At 44.3% G+C, this 13447-nt stretch overlaps 1 protein-coding gene across 2 annotated transcripts in view; it reads right to left on the bottom strand.

The window, feature by feature from the left end:
* Nploc4 (NPL4 homolog, ubiquitin recognition factor) overlaps nucleotides 1-13200 on the bottom strand; it is an 89923-nt gene extending 76723 nt beyond the window's left edge. The window contains exons 1-3 of one of the 2 annotated variants that reach the window (XM_004655268.3): nucleotides 13113-13200; nucleotides 8022-8102; nucleotides 4484-4596 (exon numbers count right to left, since the gene is read on the bottom strand). In XM_004655268.3, the coding sequence (XP_004655325.1) occupies nucleotides 4484-4596; nucleotides 8022-8102; nucleotides 13113-13127 (209 nt within the window). In that variant the 5' untranslated portion in view covers nucleotides 13128-13200. Of the gene's footprint in view, nucleotides 1-4483; nucleotides 4597-8021; nucleotides 8103-13112 lie in introns of those variants that run through there. The other variant, XM_045158310.1, reaches the window with a different exon arrangement.
* Nucleotides 13201-13447: the final 247 nt, after the last annotated feature.

Below are 13447 nucleotides of genomic sequence, written 5' to 3'. Positions count from 1 at the left end.
GGGATATTTTTTATAATCATGGAAGTTGTTAATAAAAACAAAATCACAAAGTAGCCAGAAAAAAATATATATGTATATATATCAGCCGGGGGCTGGAGAAACTGCTTAGTGGCTAAGGCATTTGCCTGCAAAGCCAAATGACACAGGTTCAATTCCCCAGGACCCATGTAAGCCAGATGCATAAGGTGGCACATGCGTCTAGAGTTTGTTTGCAGCCGCTGGAGGCCCTGGTGCACACATTCTCATCCCCCCCCCCGCCTCTTTCTCTCATAAGTAAAAAAAAATTAAATTGAAAAATACAGCCGGGCGTGGTGGTGCACGCCTTTAATCCCAGCACTCGGGAGGCAGAGGTAGGAGGATTGCCATGAGTTCGAGGCCACCCTGAGACTCCATTGTGAATTCCAGGTTAGCCTGGGCTAGAGTGAGACCCTACCTCGAAAAATCAAAAAACCAAAAAATATATATATATGTATGTATGTATGTATGTATGCATGTATGTATGTATCAGCTGGGTGTGGTGGTACACGCCTTTAATCCCAGCACTTGGGAGGCAGAAGTAAGAGGACTGCCATGAGTTCAAGGCTACCCTGAGACTATACAGTGAATCCCGGTCAGCCTGGGATAGACCAAGCCCCTACCTTGAAAAAACCAAATATATAAATGTATATATAAGTCAGTCTTGATAGTACACACCGTTGATCCCAACACTCAGGAGGGAGAGGTTGGAGGATCATTGCTGAGAGTTCAAGGCCAGCCTGGAACTACAGAATGAGATCCAGGTCAACCTGAGCTAAGTTGAGACCCTGGAGGGGAGGGACTGAGTCAGGCATTGTGATGCAAGCCTATAATCTCAGCAACTCTGGAAGCTGAGACAGGAGGCAAGTTTCTAAGACCTGCCTGGCAATATAGCACACCCACATCTCAAAGCAAAAGTAAAAAGCTGAGGACACAGCTCAGACATACAGCACTGGTCTGGCATGTACAAGGCCTTCGTTCAACTTTCAGTGGTAAAACAAATGAATAAATTTTAAGTGAAAAGTGGTACAGAGAGGTACAGTGTGTACCTGGAGTCCCTAAAGTCTGAGGCAGGAGAGTGACTTGAGTATAGGAGCTTAGGGCCTTGGCAGTATAACAAGACTTCATCTCAAAAATAAGTACTGCCGGGCTGGAGAGATGGCTTAGCGGTTGAGCGCTTGCCTGTGAAGCCTAAGGACCCTGGTTCGAGGCTCGGTTCCCCAGGTCCCACGTTAGCCAGATGCACAGGGGGGCGCACGCGTCTGGAGTTCGTTTGCAGAGGCTAGAAGCCCTGGCGCGCCCATTCCCTCCCTCCCTCCCTCTCTCTCTCTCTCTCTCTCTCTCTCTCTCTCTCTGTCTTTCTCTCTGTGTCTGTCGCTCTCAAATAAATAAATAAATAAACAAAAATTAAAAAAAAAAAAATAAGTACTGCCTGGCCTAGAGTGAGACCTTACCTTGAAAAACCAAAAATAAATAAATAAATAAATAAATAAATAGGACTACCTGAGCTAGACTGAGACACCACCTCAAAAAACAGAACAAAAAAAGGACTGGAGAGATGGCCTGCCGGTTAAGACATTTGCCTGCAAAGCAAAAGGACCCAGGTTAGATTCTCTAGGACCCACGTAAGCCAGATGCACAAGGTGGCGCATGCATCTGGAGTTCGTCTGCAATGGCTGGAGGCCTTGGCACACCCAAACCCTATCTCTCTCTGCCTCTTTCTCATGAATAAGTAAAATATTAAACAAAAGAAAGGGAAGTTGATATAATACACGTTTTCTTTCTTTGAGACAAAAAAAAATCTCACTTGTAGCCCAGGCTGGCCAAGAATTCATGACTCTCCAGTTTCAGCTCCCAAGAACATATATACTACCACTCTTGGATCAGGTTTCTTGCATGTGTATGTGTGTAGTGTGCATATGTGCATTCATGTGCATGTGGAAGCCAAAAGTCAATATTGAAGGTTTTTCCTCAATCACTCTCAACCTTATTTTTTTTGGACAGTCTCTCTCACTGAACCTGGAACTCATCAATTTGGCTAGACAAGACAGTTACAAATCCCAGGTATCCTGCTTCTGCCTCCCCAGCCTGGCTTTCAAATGATTGCTAAGAATTCAAACTCAGTTCTTCATGCTACTGTGACAAGCACTTTTCCCACTGTGCAATTCATTTTTTTTAAATTTATTTATTTGGAAGAGATACAGAGAAAGAGAATGGACACACCAGGGCCTCTAGCCATTGCAGACAAACTCCAGATGTATGGGCCACCTTGTACATCCAGCTTTATGTGGGCATTAGGGAATCAAACCTTTAGCTTTACTGGCAAGTGCCTTAAGCACTAAGCCATCTCTCTAGCTTTAAGTTTGTTTTTAAATTAAATAAATTTATTTGCAAGCAAAGGGAGAGGAGAGGGAGATAATGGGCACACCAGGGCCTATTGCTCCAAACAAATGTGCCACTTTATGCACCTAGCTTTGGGTGGGTATGGGAGAAATGAATTGAGGCCATCAAGCTTTGCAAGCAAATACCTTTAACTGCTGAGCCGTCTCTCCAGCCCTGTTTTTGTTTGTTGGTTGATTGGTTTTTATTTATTTATTTGAGATTGACAGAGAGAGAAAGAGGCAGAGAGAGAGATAGAGGGTCCAAGGGAGGGAGGGAGGGAATGGGTGCACCAGGGCCTCCAGCCACTACAGATGAACTCCAGACACATTTGCCACCTTGTGCATCTGGCTTACATGGGTCCTGGGGAATGGAGCCTTGAACTGGGGTCCTTAGGCTTCACAGGCAAGCACTTAACTGCTAAGCCATTACTCTAGCCCTTGCTTTGGTTTTTTGAGGTAGGGTCTTCCTCTAGCCCAGGTTGACCTGGAGTTCACTATGTAGTCTCAGGGTATCCTCAAACTCACAGGGATTCTCCTACCTCAGCCTCATGAGCTGTGATTAAATGTGTGCACCACCACGCCTGACTCATATCTCCATTTCTCATCTTGCTGTTAGCATCAGTGTGCTGAGATTACAGTAATTTGCCATGGCTTCCAGATTCTTATGTCTTTATATGAACTAGGGTATTCCAGCTTGAGTAGCAAGCCATTTATCCACTGAGCCAACCCCAGCCCTTAAACTGGTATTTTAAATTTGTTTATATATATGTATATATGTATGCATGCATGCATTTCAGTGTGTATAAATGGGTGGGTGGGCACAGAAGGGTCTCTTACCATTGCAAAGGAACACCGGACAGTTGTAGCATACTTTGGATCTGGCATTATTTGAGTACTAGGAATCAAGCCTGGGCTGACAGCTTTTTGCAACTAAGTGCCTTTTTAACTGCTGAGCCATCTCCTTGGCCCCATTAACGACTTAGTACTTAAGGCACTTGCCTGCAAAGCCAGAGGTGCCAGGTTCGATTCTCCAGGACCCATGTAAGCCAAAAGGCACAAGTTGGCACATGTATGTAAAGTTTGTTTGCAGCAGGTAGAAGCCCTGTTGCACCCATCTATTCTCTCTATATTTGCCCCGCTGAAATAATTTTTTTAATTTTTAAAATTAATGTTTTTGTCCCAGCAACAAAAAAGGTAATTAACACAACAGGGAATTATGCATGCTAGGCAAGTACTCTGCCACAGAGCCACATCTCCAACCACAAACAGATCTTCTAAACAGGTATAAACATGCATAACTCCATTCCCAGCACTGTCATTACCAAAAAAATTGTGCATATTAATGGATGTGATGTTTAACTTTTGTTTGGGTTTGGTTTGGTTTTTCAAGATAGAGACTCACTCTAGTCCAGATGACCTGGAATTTACTATGTAGTCTCAGGGTGGCCTTGAACTCACAGCAATCCTCCTACCTTTGACCCCCAAGTGCTGGGATTAAAGGCGTGCACCACCACGCCCAATGGGATGTGATATTTTTCTATGAGTATGCATGTGCACGCACACACACGACACACACACTAATAAGGAACAATGATGAAAGTACAATGCACTAGTGAGCAGCAATAATGGAACCAGATGAGATTTATTAAGACCTATACAGTTCCAAAATAGTAACTATCAGCCTGGACTAGAGTGAAACCCTACATCAAAAAATATATACATAGATATATTATGTACATACACACACACACATATATACACATAAATATATGCATATATATAGTTTTTTTTGCATATTGTGCTGTGTGGTAGGTATGCATGTATGTACACATGTTTGAATGTGTGTGTTCAAATATGTCAGGTCAATGACAGTTGTCTTCATCTATCATTCTCCCCTAAATTCTTTGAGATAACAACTCCTGCTGAACCTAGAGCTCACTAATTCAGCTAGACAAGTTAGCCAATAAGCCAAACCCTACCAGAACCATACTTAGAGTGGTATGAAGAAGGATACATTCAGACACCTTCAAGTGGGCATTAGGTCTGGTTACTCCTCACTGCCTATCTTACCCTGGGTGGACACTTACTTGATTTTTAGCAAATGAAGGGATTTGCTGGACGATGCTGTTATCTCTCCAGTCTTGTTTCTATTGATGTAAACTGAGAAGCCATTGTTTTGGAAGCCAAATTCCTTTGCAACCTACAACAAGCCCCAAACAACAGAAATTTAATGAAATATTTAAGCACCACCACACATATCATGGTCCACCAAAACTACTTAAAGAACACTTAATATGTGTTAAGAACTACTTCTCACTAGCCAAATGTCTCATTATTTCACTTCTGAAAGCAACGTGTACTGCTTATACAAGTGCCAATTTATATAAGAAGCTGGGCATGGTGGCACACGCCCTTAATCCCAGCACTCAGGAGGCAGAGGTAGGGAGACTACCAAGAGTTCAAGGCCACCCTGAGACAACATGGTGAATTCCAGATCAGCCTGGGCTAGAGTGACACCCTACCTCAAAAAAACAAAATAAGGGCTGGAGAGATGGCTTAGCACTTAAGCGCTTGCCTGTGAAGCCTAAGGACCCTGGTTCGAGGCTCAGTTCCCCAGGACCCACGTTAGCCAGATGCACAAGGGGGCGCACGCATCTGGAGTTCGTTTGTAGAGGCTGGAAGCCCTGGCGCGCCCATTCTCTCTCTCTCCCTCTATCTGTCTTTCTCTCTATGTCTGTCACTCTCAAATAAATAATGAACAAAAAAAAAATTAAAAATAAAATAAAAATAAAAATTTTAAAAAATAAAATAAAAAGCCAGGCGTGGTAGCACACACCTTTAATCCCAGCACTTGGGAGGCAGAGGTAGGAGGATAGCTGTGAGATCAAGGCCACCCTGAGACTTCCAGGTCAGCCTGGGCTACAGCAAGACCCTACCTCAAAAAAACAAAAAAAGAAAAAAGAAAGTTAAATATTATATGTTAGATGTATTGTAATTACTCAACAGCATGTATGTTATTATTTCTACAAGCTAATGGTGACATTAATAAAAGTAATAAGAAATGAAGAAGGGGGGCTGGAGAGATGGCTTCATAGTTAAGCACTTGCCTGCAAAGCCAAAGGACCCAGGTTCAATTCCCCAGGTCCAACTTAAGCCAGATGCACAAGATGGTGCATGCATCTGGAGTTTGTTTGCAGTGGTTGGGGGGCCTGGCACACCCATTCTCTCTGCCTCTCTCTCCCAAATTAAAAAAAAAAAAAAAAAAAGGCAGGTGTGGTGGCACATGCCTTTAATCTCACCACTCAAAGTAGTCAAATTCATGGAAAAAAGAAAACAGAATAGTGGTTACCAGGGCTGCAATGAAGGGAAAGATATACATACATACACACACACACACACACACACACACACACACACACACACAGAGTTTGCTTGTTTTTTTTTTTGGAAGCAGGTTCCAATGTAGGGTCACACTCTAGCCCACACTGACCTGGAATTCACTACAAACTCTCAGAGTGGCCTCAAACTCAGGGCGATCCCCCTACCTCTGCCTCCCAAGTGCTGGGATTAAAGGCATGCCCCACCACGCCCAGTTTAGAAAGGGAAGTTTTTGTTTAATGGGAACAGATTTCAGATGTGCCCAAGAGAACTGGAAACTAGTTTCACAACAATGCAAATACACAAGAAACTTGGTATGAAATAAAACTTATGGAGACATTTGGAAGTGAAGGAAACAAGAACTCACAGGACCAGAAAATTATATACTTATAAACAGTTATGGGCTGAAGAGATGGCTTAGCGGTTAAGGCGCATGCCTGTGAAGCCTAAGGACCCAGGTTCAATTCTCCAGGTCCCACGTAAGCCTGATGCACATGGTGACACATGTGTCTGGAATCCATTTGCAGTGGCTAGAGGCCCTGATGCACCCATTCTCCCTCTCTCTCCTCCCTCTCTGTCTCATTCATGTATATGTGTGTGTGTGTGTGTGTGCGTATATATATGTATATGTACATATATATATATATATATGGCCCCCTCTCTCTGTAGCTCTCAAATAAATAAAGAAAAATATAGAAAATTTAAAAAAAAAAATATATATATATATATACACACACACACACATATTCTAATGGTGGGACTGGGGAGATAGCTCAGTGGATAAAGTGTTTGCTACAGATGTACCTGAGTTCTTCCAGTACGCACATACATGATACAGTAACAGATGTTTGTATCCTAGTCATGCAGAGGCAAGAAGGGGGGGTTGACCTGGGCGTAGTGGTACACACCTTTTATCTAGACACTGAGCAGCAGAGGTAGGAAGATTGCTGTAAGTTTGAGGCCATCCTGACACTACATAGTAAATTCCAGGTCAGCCTGGGCTAGAGTGAGAGGCTGAGACAGAATTGCCTGGACGTTCATCCATCATTGATCAGCTAAGCTAACCTGGTCTCAAAGGAAGTGAAAAGCAAGGACCAACATCTGAAAGCCGTCCTTTAATCTCCACAAGTGCATCATGACACACATATGCCTATACATGACACACATGCACAAACATATACACATATGAACACATACAACACACATCCCAAAAAAACTATGTAAATCCACTGTTACATAGACTCATGTCCATAATATAGTATCCAACAGAAAAAGAGCAAGTTACAAATTACCACTTAATGCAATCTTTAACATGGATGCACCCTATGAATAACACATCTTACCTCCCAGTCTGTGAATATCAGGACTGACAAAACTACATAGGCTCAGGAAAATCTGTTATCCCATGTGGCACAACTATGGATTGTCACTACATCAACAAGCCAACGAATGACCACGGAATGGAAAAGATGGCTACAAAGCTGGTGGCTGGTAGCTAATGCACTCTGAAAACTACAAGAGTACCCTTTGGGACAGAACCTACAGACTGAGAAAATGATTCAGAGGGGCTGCACTGTAAATATGATATACAAATCCTACTCTCTTAATTTTACTGGGTCTTTTTGTTTTGATTTGGTTTTGGTTTTTCCAGGTAGGGTCTCACTCTAGCTCAGGCTGACCTGGAACTCACTATGTAGTCTCAGAGTGGCCTCAAACTCATGGTGATCCTCCTACCTCTGCCTCCCAAATGCTGGGATTAAAGGCATACACCATCACAGCCGGCTTCAATTTTACTTAAGTTTTTCCTCATTATGTGCATGAGAATAATAAATGACTAAAATAATTTCCAGGCTGGGCATGGTGGCACATGCCTTTTTATGCCAGCACTCCAGAGGCAGAGGTAGAAGGATTGCTGTGAGTCTAAAACTACCATGAGACTATATAATGAATTCCAGGTCAGCCTGGGCTAGAATGAGACCCTACCTCAGAAAACAAAAATAATAAGAAGAAATAATTTCCAGGTTAAGTTTTTTTTAATGCATATGCACCCACGTGCCCACATACCACATATACTCTACACACACCAAGAAAAATCTGATCCAACAGCAATCTAGTCCAACCATACAGAGAAAAACCCATAAATGAGACACTTAGACATGGGCAGAAAAAGGAAATTAGAAAAAAAGAAAAGTGCATAGGAGAGCAGTGGAAGAAAAAAAGACTGCTAAAGATAAATGCCACAAGTACCTTTTTCAAAAATGTTGCAGCTGTTTCTCTCTTTGTGGCCGTGATCCGCTTCACTCCATCTGGGGACTGGACGCGGATTATCTGTTGCAAATGGGTTAAGATGATTACTACACAGCCTAGTGAGGACCTGACTTATTAAGACATACACCTGAATCTTTTGGCATCTAGGTCACTGAAAATGAAAGGAAAAGTCATCCTTCACCTTTCAACCCCAATTCAATCTTGCTAGATAAGAATCAAGGTGGTTAGGTGCATCAACAAATGACAGGCAGCCCATGGGTACCACCTTGATTGCAACCCTTAGGTTTGCACACAGAACACACTTCAAAGCAGCAAACAACTGTAACCCCATATTTCAGAGGTGGAGGAAGAAGGGTCAGAGGTTCAAGGTCATCCTCAAATACATAATTTAGGCCAGACTGGGCTCCATGAGACCAACTTTAAAAATAATTATGCTGGGTGTGGTAGCGCACACCTTTAATCTCACCACTTGGGAAGCACAGGTAGGAGGATTGCCATGAGTTCGAGGTCACCCAGAGACTACATAATGAATTACAGGTCAGCTAGGACTAGCTCAAGACCCTACCTCAAAAAACAAACAACAAAAAAAAAACAGAGCTTAATGGTTTGGTGTGTCCAACCCAAGGCTTAAGGCCTATGGAACTGATGAATGCAGCCTAACACAAAATTATAAACTAACTTAAAGCATTAAAGTGTTTTCTTTTGCATTTTTTTTTTTGTAACTCAGTTGTGTGGTTCTTAAGTATAAACTTTGCAGGTAACAATGTCATGTTATAATGTCAAACAGTTGGAAACACCTGGAACTGAACTTCATCTACTTTAATCAAACAAATTTAAAAAAAAATCTAAAGGGCTGGAGAGATGGCTTAGCAGTTAAGACGTTTGCCTGCAAAGCCAAAGGACCCAGGTTTGATTCTCCAGGTCAACATAAGCCAGATGCACAAGGTATTATATGCGTCTGGAGTTCGTTTGCAATGGCTAGAGGCCCTGGCACATCCATTCTCCCTCTCTGTGTCTCTAATAAATAAATAAATAAATAATCTACATTTTCCTAAAATAGTGTGACTCTTGGCCAGGTGTGGTGGCACACACCTTTAATTCCAGCACTCAGGAGGCAGAGAGAGGAGGATCACCATGAGTTCAAGGCCATCCTGAGACTACACAGTGAATTCCAAGTCAGCCTGAGCTAGACTGAGATCCTACCTCAGGGGGCGGGGGGAGCGTAACTCTGTCTATTTTTTTTTTAAATGAATTTTACTTGGTTTTGGCCTCGTATGTTCTCAACTGATTTTATTCTGGGGCTGGAGAGATGGTTCACTGGTTAAGTCACTTGCCTGCAAAGTCTAAGAACTCCTGTTCAAATCTCCAGGTTCCATGTAAGCCAGATGCACAGTGACACAAGCACACAATGTCACACATATATACATGAGGGTGGACACATCTGGAATTTGTTGGCAGTGGCTGAAGGTCCTGGTGTGCCCATTCTCTCTCAAAATTTTTTTTGTTGTTTTTTTTTTCTTGTTTTGGTTTTGTTTTTCCGAGTTGGGTCTCACTCTAGCTCAGGCTGACCTAGAATTCACTATGTAGTCTCAGGGTGGCCTCAAACTCATGGTGATCCTCCTACCTCTGTCTCCCAAGTGCTGGGATTAAAGATGTGTGCCACCACACCCGGCTCTCAAAATAAATTTAAAAAATTTTTTTAAAGGATTTTGTTCTGGGTAATCTCTATGAATAAAAATCCTGATCAGCAGCAGGGCATGGTGGTACGTGCCTTTTATCCCAGCACTTAGGAGGCAGAGGTAGGAGGACCGCTATGAGTTTGAGGCCACCCTGAGACTACACAGTGAATTCCAGGTCAGCCTGGGCTAGAGTGAAACCCTCCCTCGAAAAACAAAACAAAAAATCCTGATCAGTAAAAAACATGTCATGTCCATGTACTTCTTAACCATAAGCATAATGTTTTCACTTTCTCACCTATCTGTGTTTAGGTGCAATTAGCTGAATTCTTCTGACTTCTGATTTGTGGGGTCTTTCACTCTGTATTCAATAACTAGGAAAAAAAAAAAATACTTCCATACATTTATTTCTGAAATCTTTCTTCAAAACTAAGGCATGTCACAAAGTGAAGAATTCTGCCTCTCTGTGGAAACTTACAAATGTTCCTTCATCTGATCACTGGGGAACTGGAGCCTGTCACTCTGGCATAGTGAGAAAGAAGTCACATGGAAGAACTGTGCTTTTGTTTCTCTGTTGAGTCTACCTACATAACTCTGGCCCATTACTCACTAGGTAGCACAGACTGGCTCTGAACTCATGATCCTGCTGTGCACAGGATTACAGGCCTGTGTCCTCATGCCCAGCTTACAAAGAAGGCTTCTAAAGTACAAGTCACTCTACCTGTACTCTATGTGGTAGTCTGTTTAAAAAGAAAAATGTGGGCTGGAGAGAGGGGTTAGCGGTTAAGCGCTTGCCTGTGACGCCTAAAGACCCTGTCGAGGCTCGATTCTCCAGGACCCACGTTAGCCAGATGCACCAGGGGGCTCACGTCACTGGAGTTCATCTACAGTGGCTTGAAGCCCTGGCGTGCCCATTCTCTCTCTCTCTCTGTTGCTCTCAAATAAATAAATAAAAGTAAACTAAAAAGTTTTTTTTAATATAAATAAATAAATAAGAAAAAGAAAAATGTGTGCATACCTTTAATCTCAACACTGGTTCTTAGGATCATCTTGGGTTCAAGGTCACCCTAAGACTAAATAGTGAATTTCTGGTCATCCTGGGCTAGAGTGAGATATTACCTCATTGGGGGGAGGTGGAGAGGTTACTAAGAAAAGCTCTGGCTTACCCTCTGAAACAAAGCTACGAAAGAATAGATATGCTGGGTGTGGTGCCGCATACCTTTAAGCCCAACACTCAGGAGGCAGAGGTAGGAGGATCACTGTTTGAGACCGCCCTGAGACTACATAGCCTGGGCTAGAGTAAGACCCTACTTTGAAAAACCAAAAAAAAGAAAAACAGGATACAAGAACAGACAAATCAGGCCAAAGTGACACAGAGCCTTAGTAATTTGTTTCCCTATTTATAAGAAAACAAGACTGTGTATGGTGACAAGAATCTGTACTTCAACTACTCAGGAAATTGAGAGAGGAGGATTGCTTGAACCCAGGGTTTGGAGGACTGCTTGAGTAACATTGTTGAAAACTTGATCACAAATTTTTGTTTTGTTTTGAAGCCCAGAAGGCTTCCTGGGAAGGGGATGAAGAATTATCAAGATATAAAACATTAATCCCAAAGAAATTCTTTAAAGACCTTTCTGAACTCATACATTTTTTAAAAAATTATTTATTTGCAAGCAGAGACAGAGACAGAGACAGAGAGAGAAAGAGAGAGAGAGAGAGAGAGATTGGTTAAAGTATGGGCACAGCAGGGCCTCTAGCCACTACAAACAAACTACAGATGCATGCACCATTCTGTGCATCTGGTTTACAAGGGTGTTGATTGGGAAGCAGAACCCAGGTTAGGCTTTGCAGGCAGACACCTTAAATGCTGAGCCATCTCTCCAGCCCCTCTTTCTGAATTTAAAATAAAGCTTCTAAAATTAATTTCAGAAGGATGTTTTGATTTTTCAATACCTGAGAAAGTCAGAGACCCAATGCTGTCTGTGAGCGCCCATCTTTTGGTACATGGTTGGAAAACATTCTTGTCTGGAACTTATTTGAACAAGGTTGCCTTAACTCAGCAAATCATGAAGTAACAAAGTTTAAAAGGTAGATTTGGCCAGGTCGTGGTGCATGCCTTTAATTCCAGTGTAACTGTCTTTTATTTTTTACTTGGTTTTACCCCACATGCTCTCAACTGTTATGATTTTGTTCTGGGACTGGAGAGATGGCAGAGGTAGAAGGATCACTGTGAGTTCAAGGCCACCCTGAGACTACATAGTGAATTCCAGGACAGCCTGAGCTAGAGTGAGACCCTACCTCGAAAAAACAAAACAAACAAACAAAAAAGGTAGATTTGACTGCTGATGCCCTGGCCTATTTTTAGGCAAGTCACCAATTTCGGTAAATTTGACTTTTTAAAAGGACAGCCTTTCTGAGCTTTCCTTTAGACCATGTATTCATTGCTGACAATCTCCAGGTTAGGAAACAGAGGGAACAAGTGTGCCCTGAGAACGAAGCTGTGAGGAAGGTGAGGAAACCCTTAGAAAAGTCTTAAACTCAAGAGCCTACCACGCAAGGTGGCCTTACAAGTAACCCCAGCATTGAGGAGGTTGAGAAAGAAGGATGCCAAGTTCTAGGTAATCCTGAAGTAATTCAACAGCCGGGGTCTCTGGGAAACCCATGACATTCCGAAAGGAGAAGTGATGCCCTCTGGAATGCCAGGGCCTAACAGCTAATGCTCCCCCTCTCCCTTCCATCACTCAACTCTGTTCTGATTCCTCAAACATTCCAAATATTCCTCAGAGCTCACCACAGTTCTTCTATCCGACCTGCCTGGTACTTTTTCCCCTGGCCTTGTTTACTTCGGAGGGGAAACTCCACAAGTTAGCTATTGGCTGTCGGTTTGGTTTTTCTTCTCTGATTTGTAAGTACTGTATTTCACTTTTAGGGACGGGGGAGGTACACTATTCCTAACGACAGGCTAAAGTGAAATCAGCCTTCTTTATCTCATTTCTTCTGAACAGGTAGTCCAGATGTCCCGTAAACCCAACCCCTTCCAGGCTGCTGTCTGCTTCCCGGGTCGCATCTTGGGAGGGAACGGGATTCCCTAACGCTGGCCTTCGCCCCAGAGTGACTCAGGACGAAGCCCTAGGGGAGCCCAGGGGAGGCCGAGAGCGGCTCCGGGGCCTGCGAGAAGGCCGAGGGGCCTCGCCGCGACCTGCGGCGGCGGGCGGCCGCTCGACTCGGACAGCCGGGACTCACTCCCGCCGGTCACTCCTGGCCGGACCACAAGCCCAGACCAAGCGCCGAAGCCAGCCGGCACCGGGGACGATCGGGCGCGGGCCCGCCCTGGGCGCCGGCAAATCTGCTGCCTCATCCCGGGGCCCCGCTCCCTCCCGGCCGCCGCACTCACGATGCTCTCGGCCATGGCGGCCGCCCCTGCCTCCGGACTCGGGCCCCGGACCGCCGCGGCCTGCCTTCGCACAGGCCTCGCAGCGACGGCCTCGGCCTCGGCCTCGACCCCGGCCTCGCGCCGCCGCCGCCAACGCCGCTCCAGCTTCGCCGCCCGGCTCCTCCGGCCGCCGACGTCCGGTGCCTCGCCCTTCGCGTTCCGCCCGGCGCACGGCCCCGAAACAAGGTTCCGGCCCATCCAACGGCCTTGCGCATGCGCGAGCGGCGCTTTGGCTCCGCCTGGCGATGGAGCGACTGTTTGAAAACCCCGGGTGTGAAACAGAGACTGGCTTCTGA

Source organism: Jaculus jaculus, chromosome 9 (assembly GCF_020740685.1).
Source record: "Jaculus jaculus isolate mJacJac1 chromosome 9, mJacJac1.mat.Y.cur, whole genome shotgun sequence".
NCBI lineage: Eukaryota > Metazoa > Chordata > Mammalia > Rodentia > Dipodidae > Jaculus > Jaculus jaculus.
The sequence above is the reverse complement of the archived record's forward strand: the minus strand, read 5'-3'. Positions and strand labels throughout refer to the sequence as shown.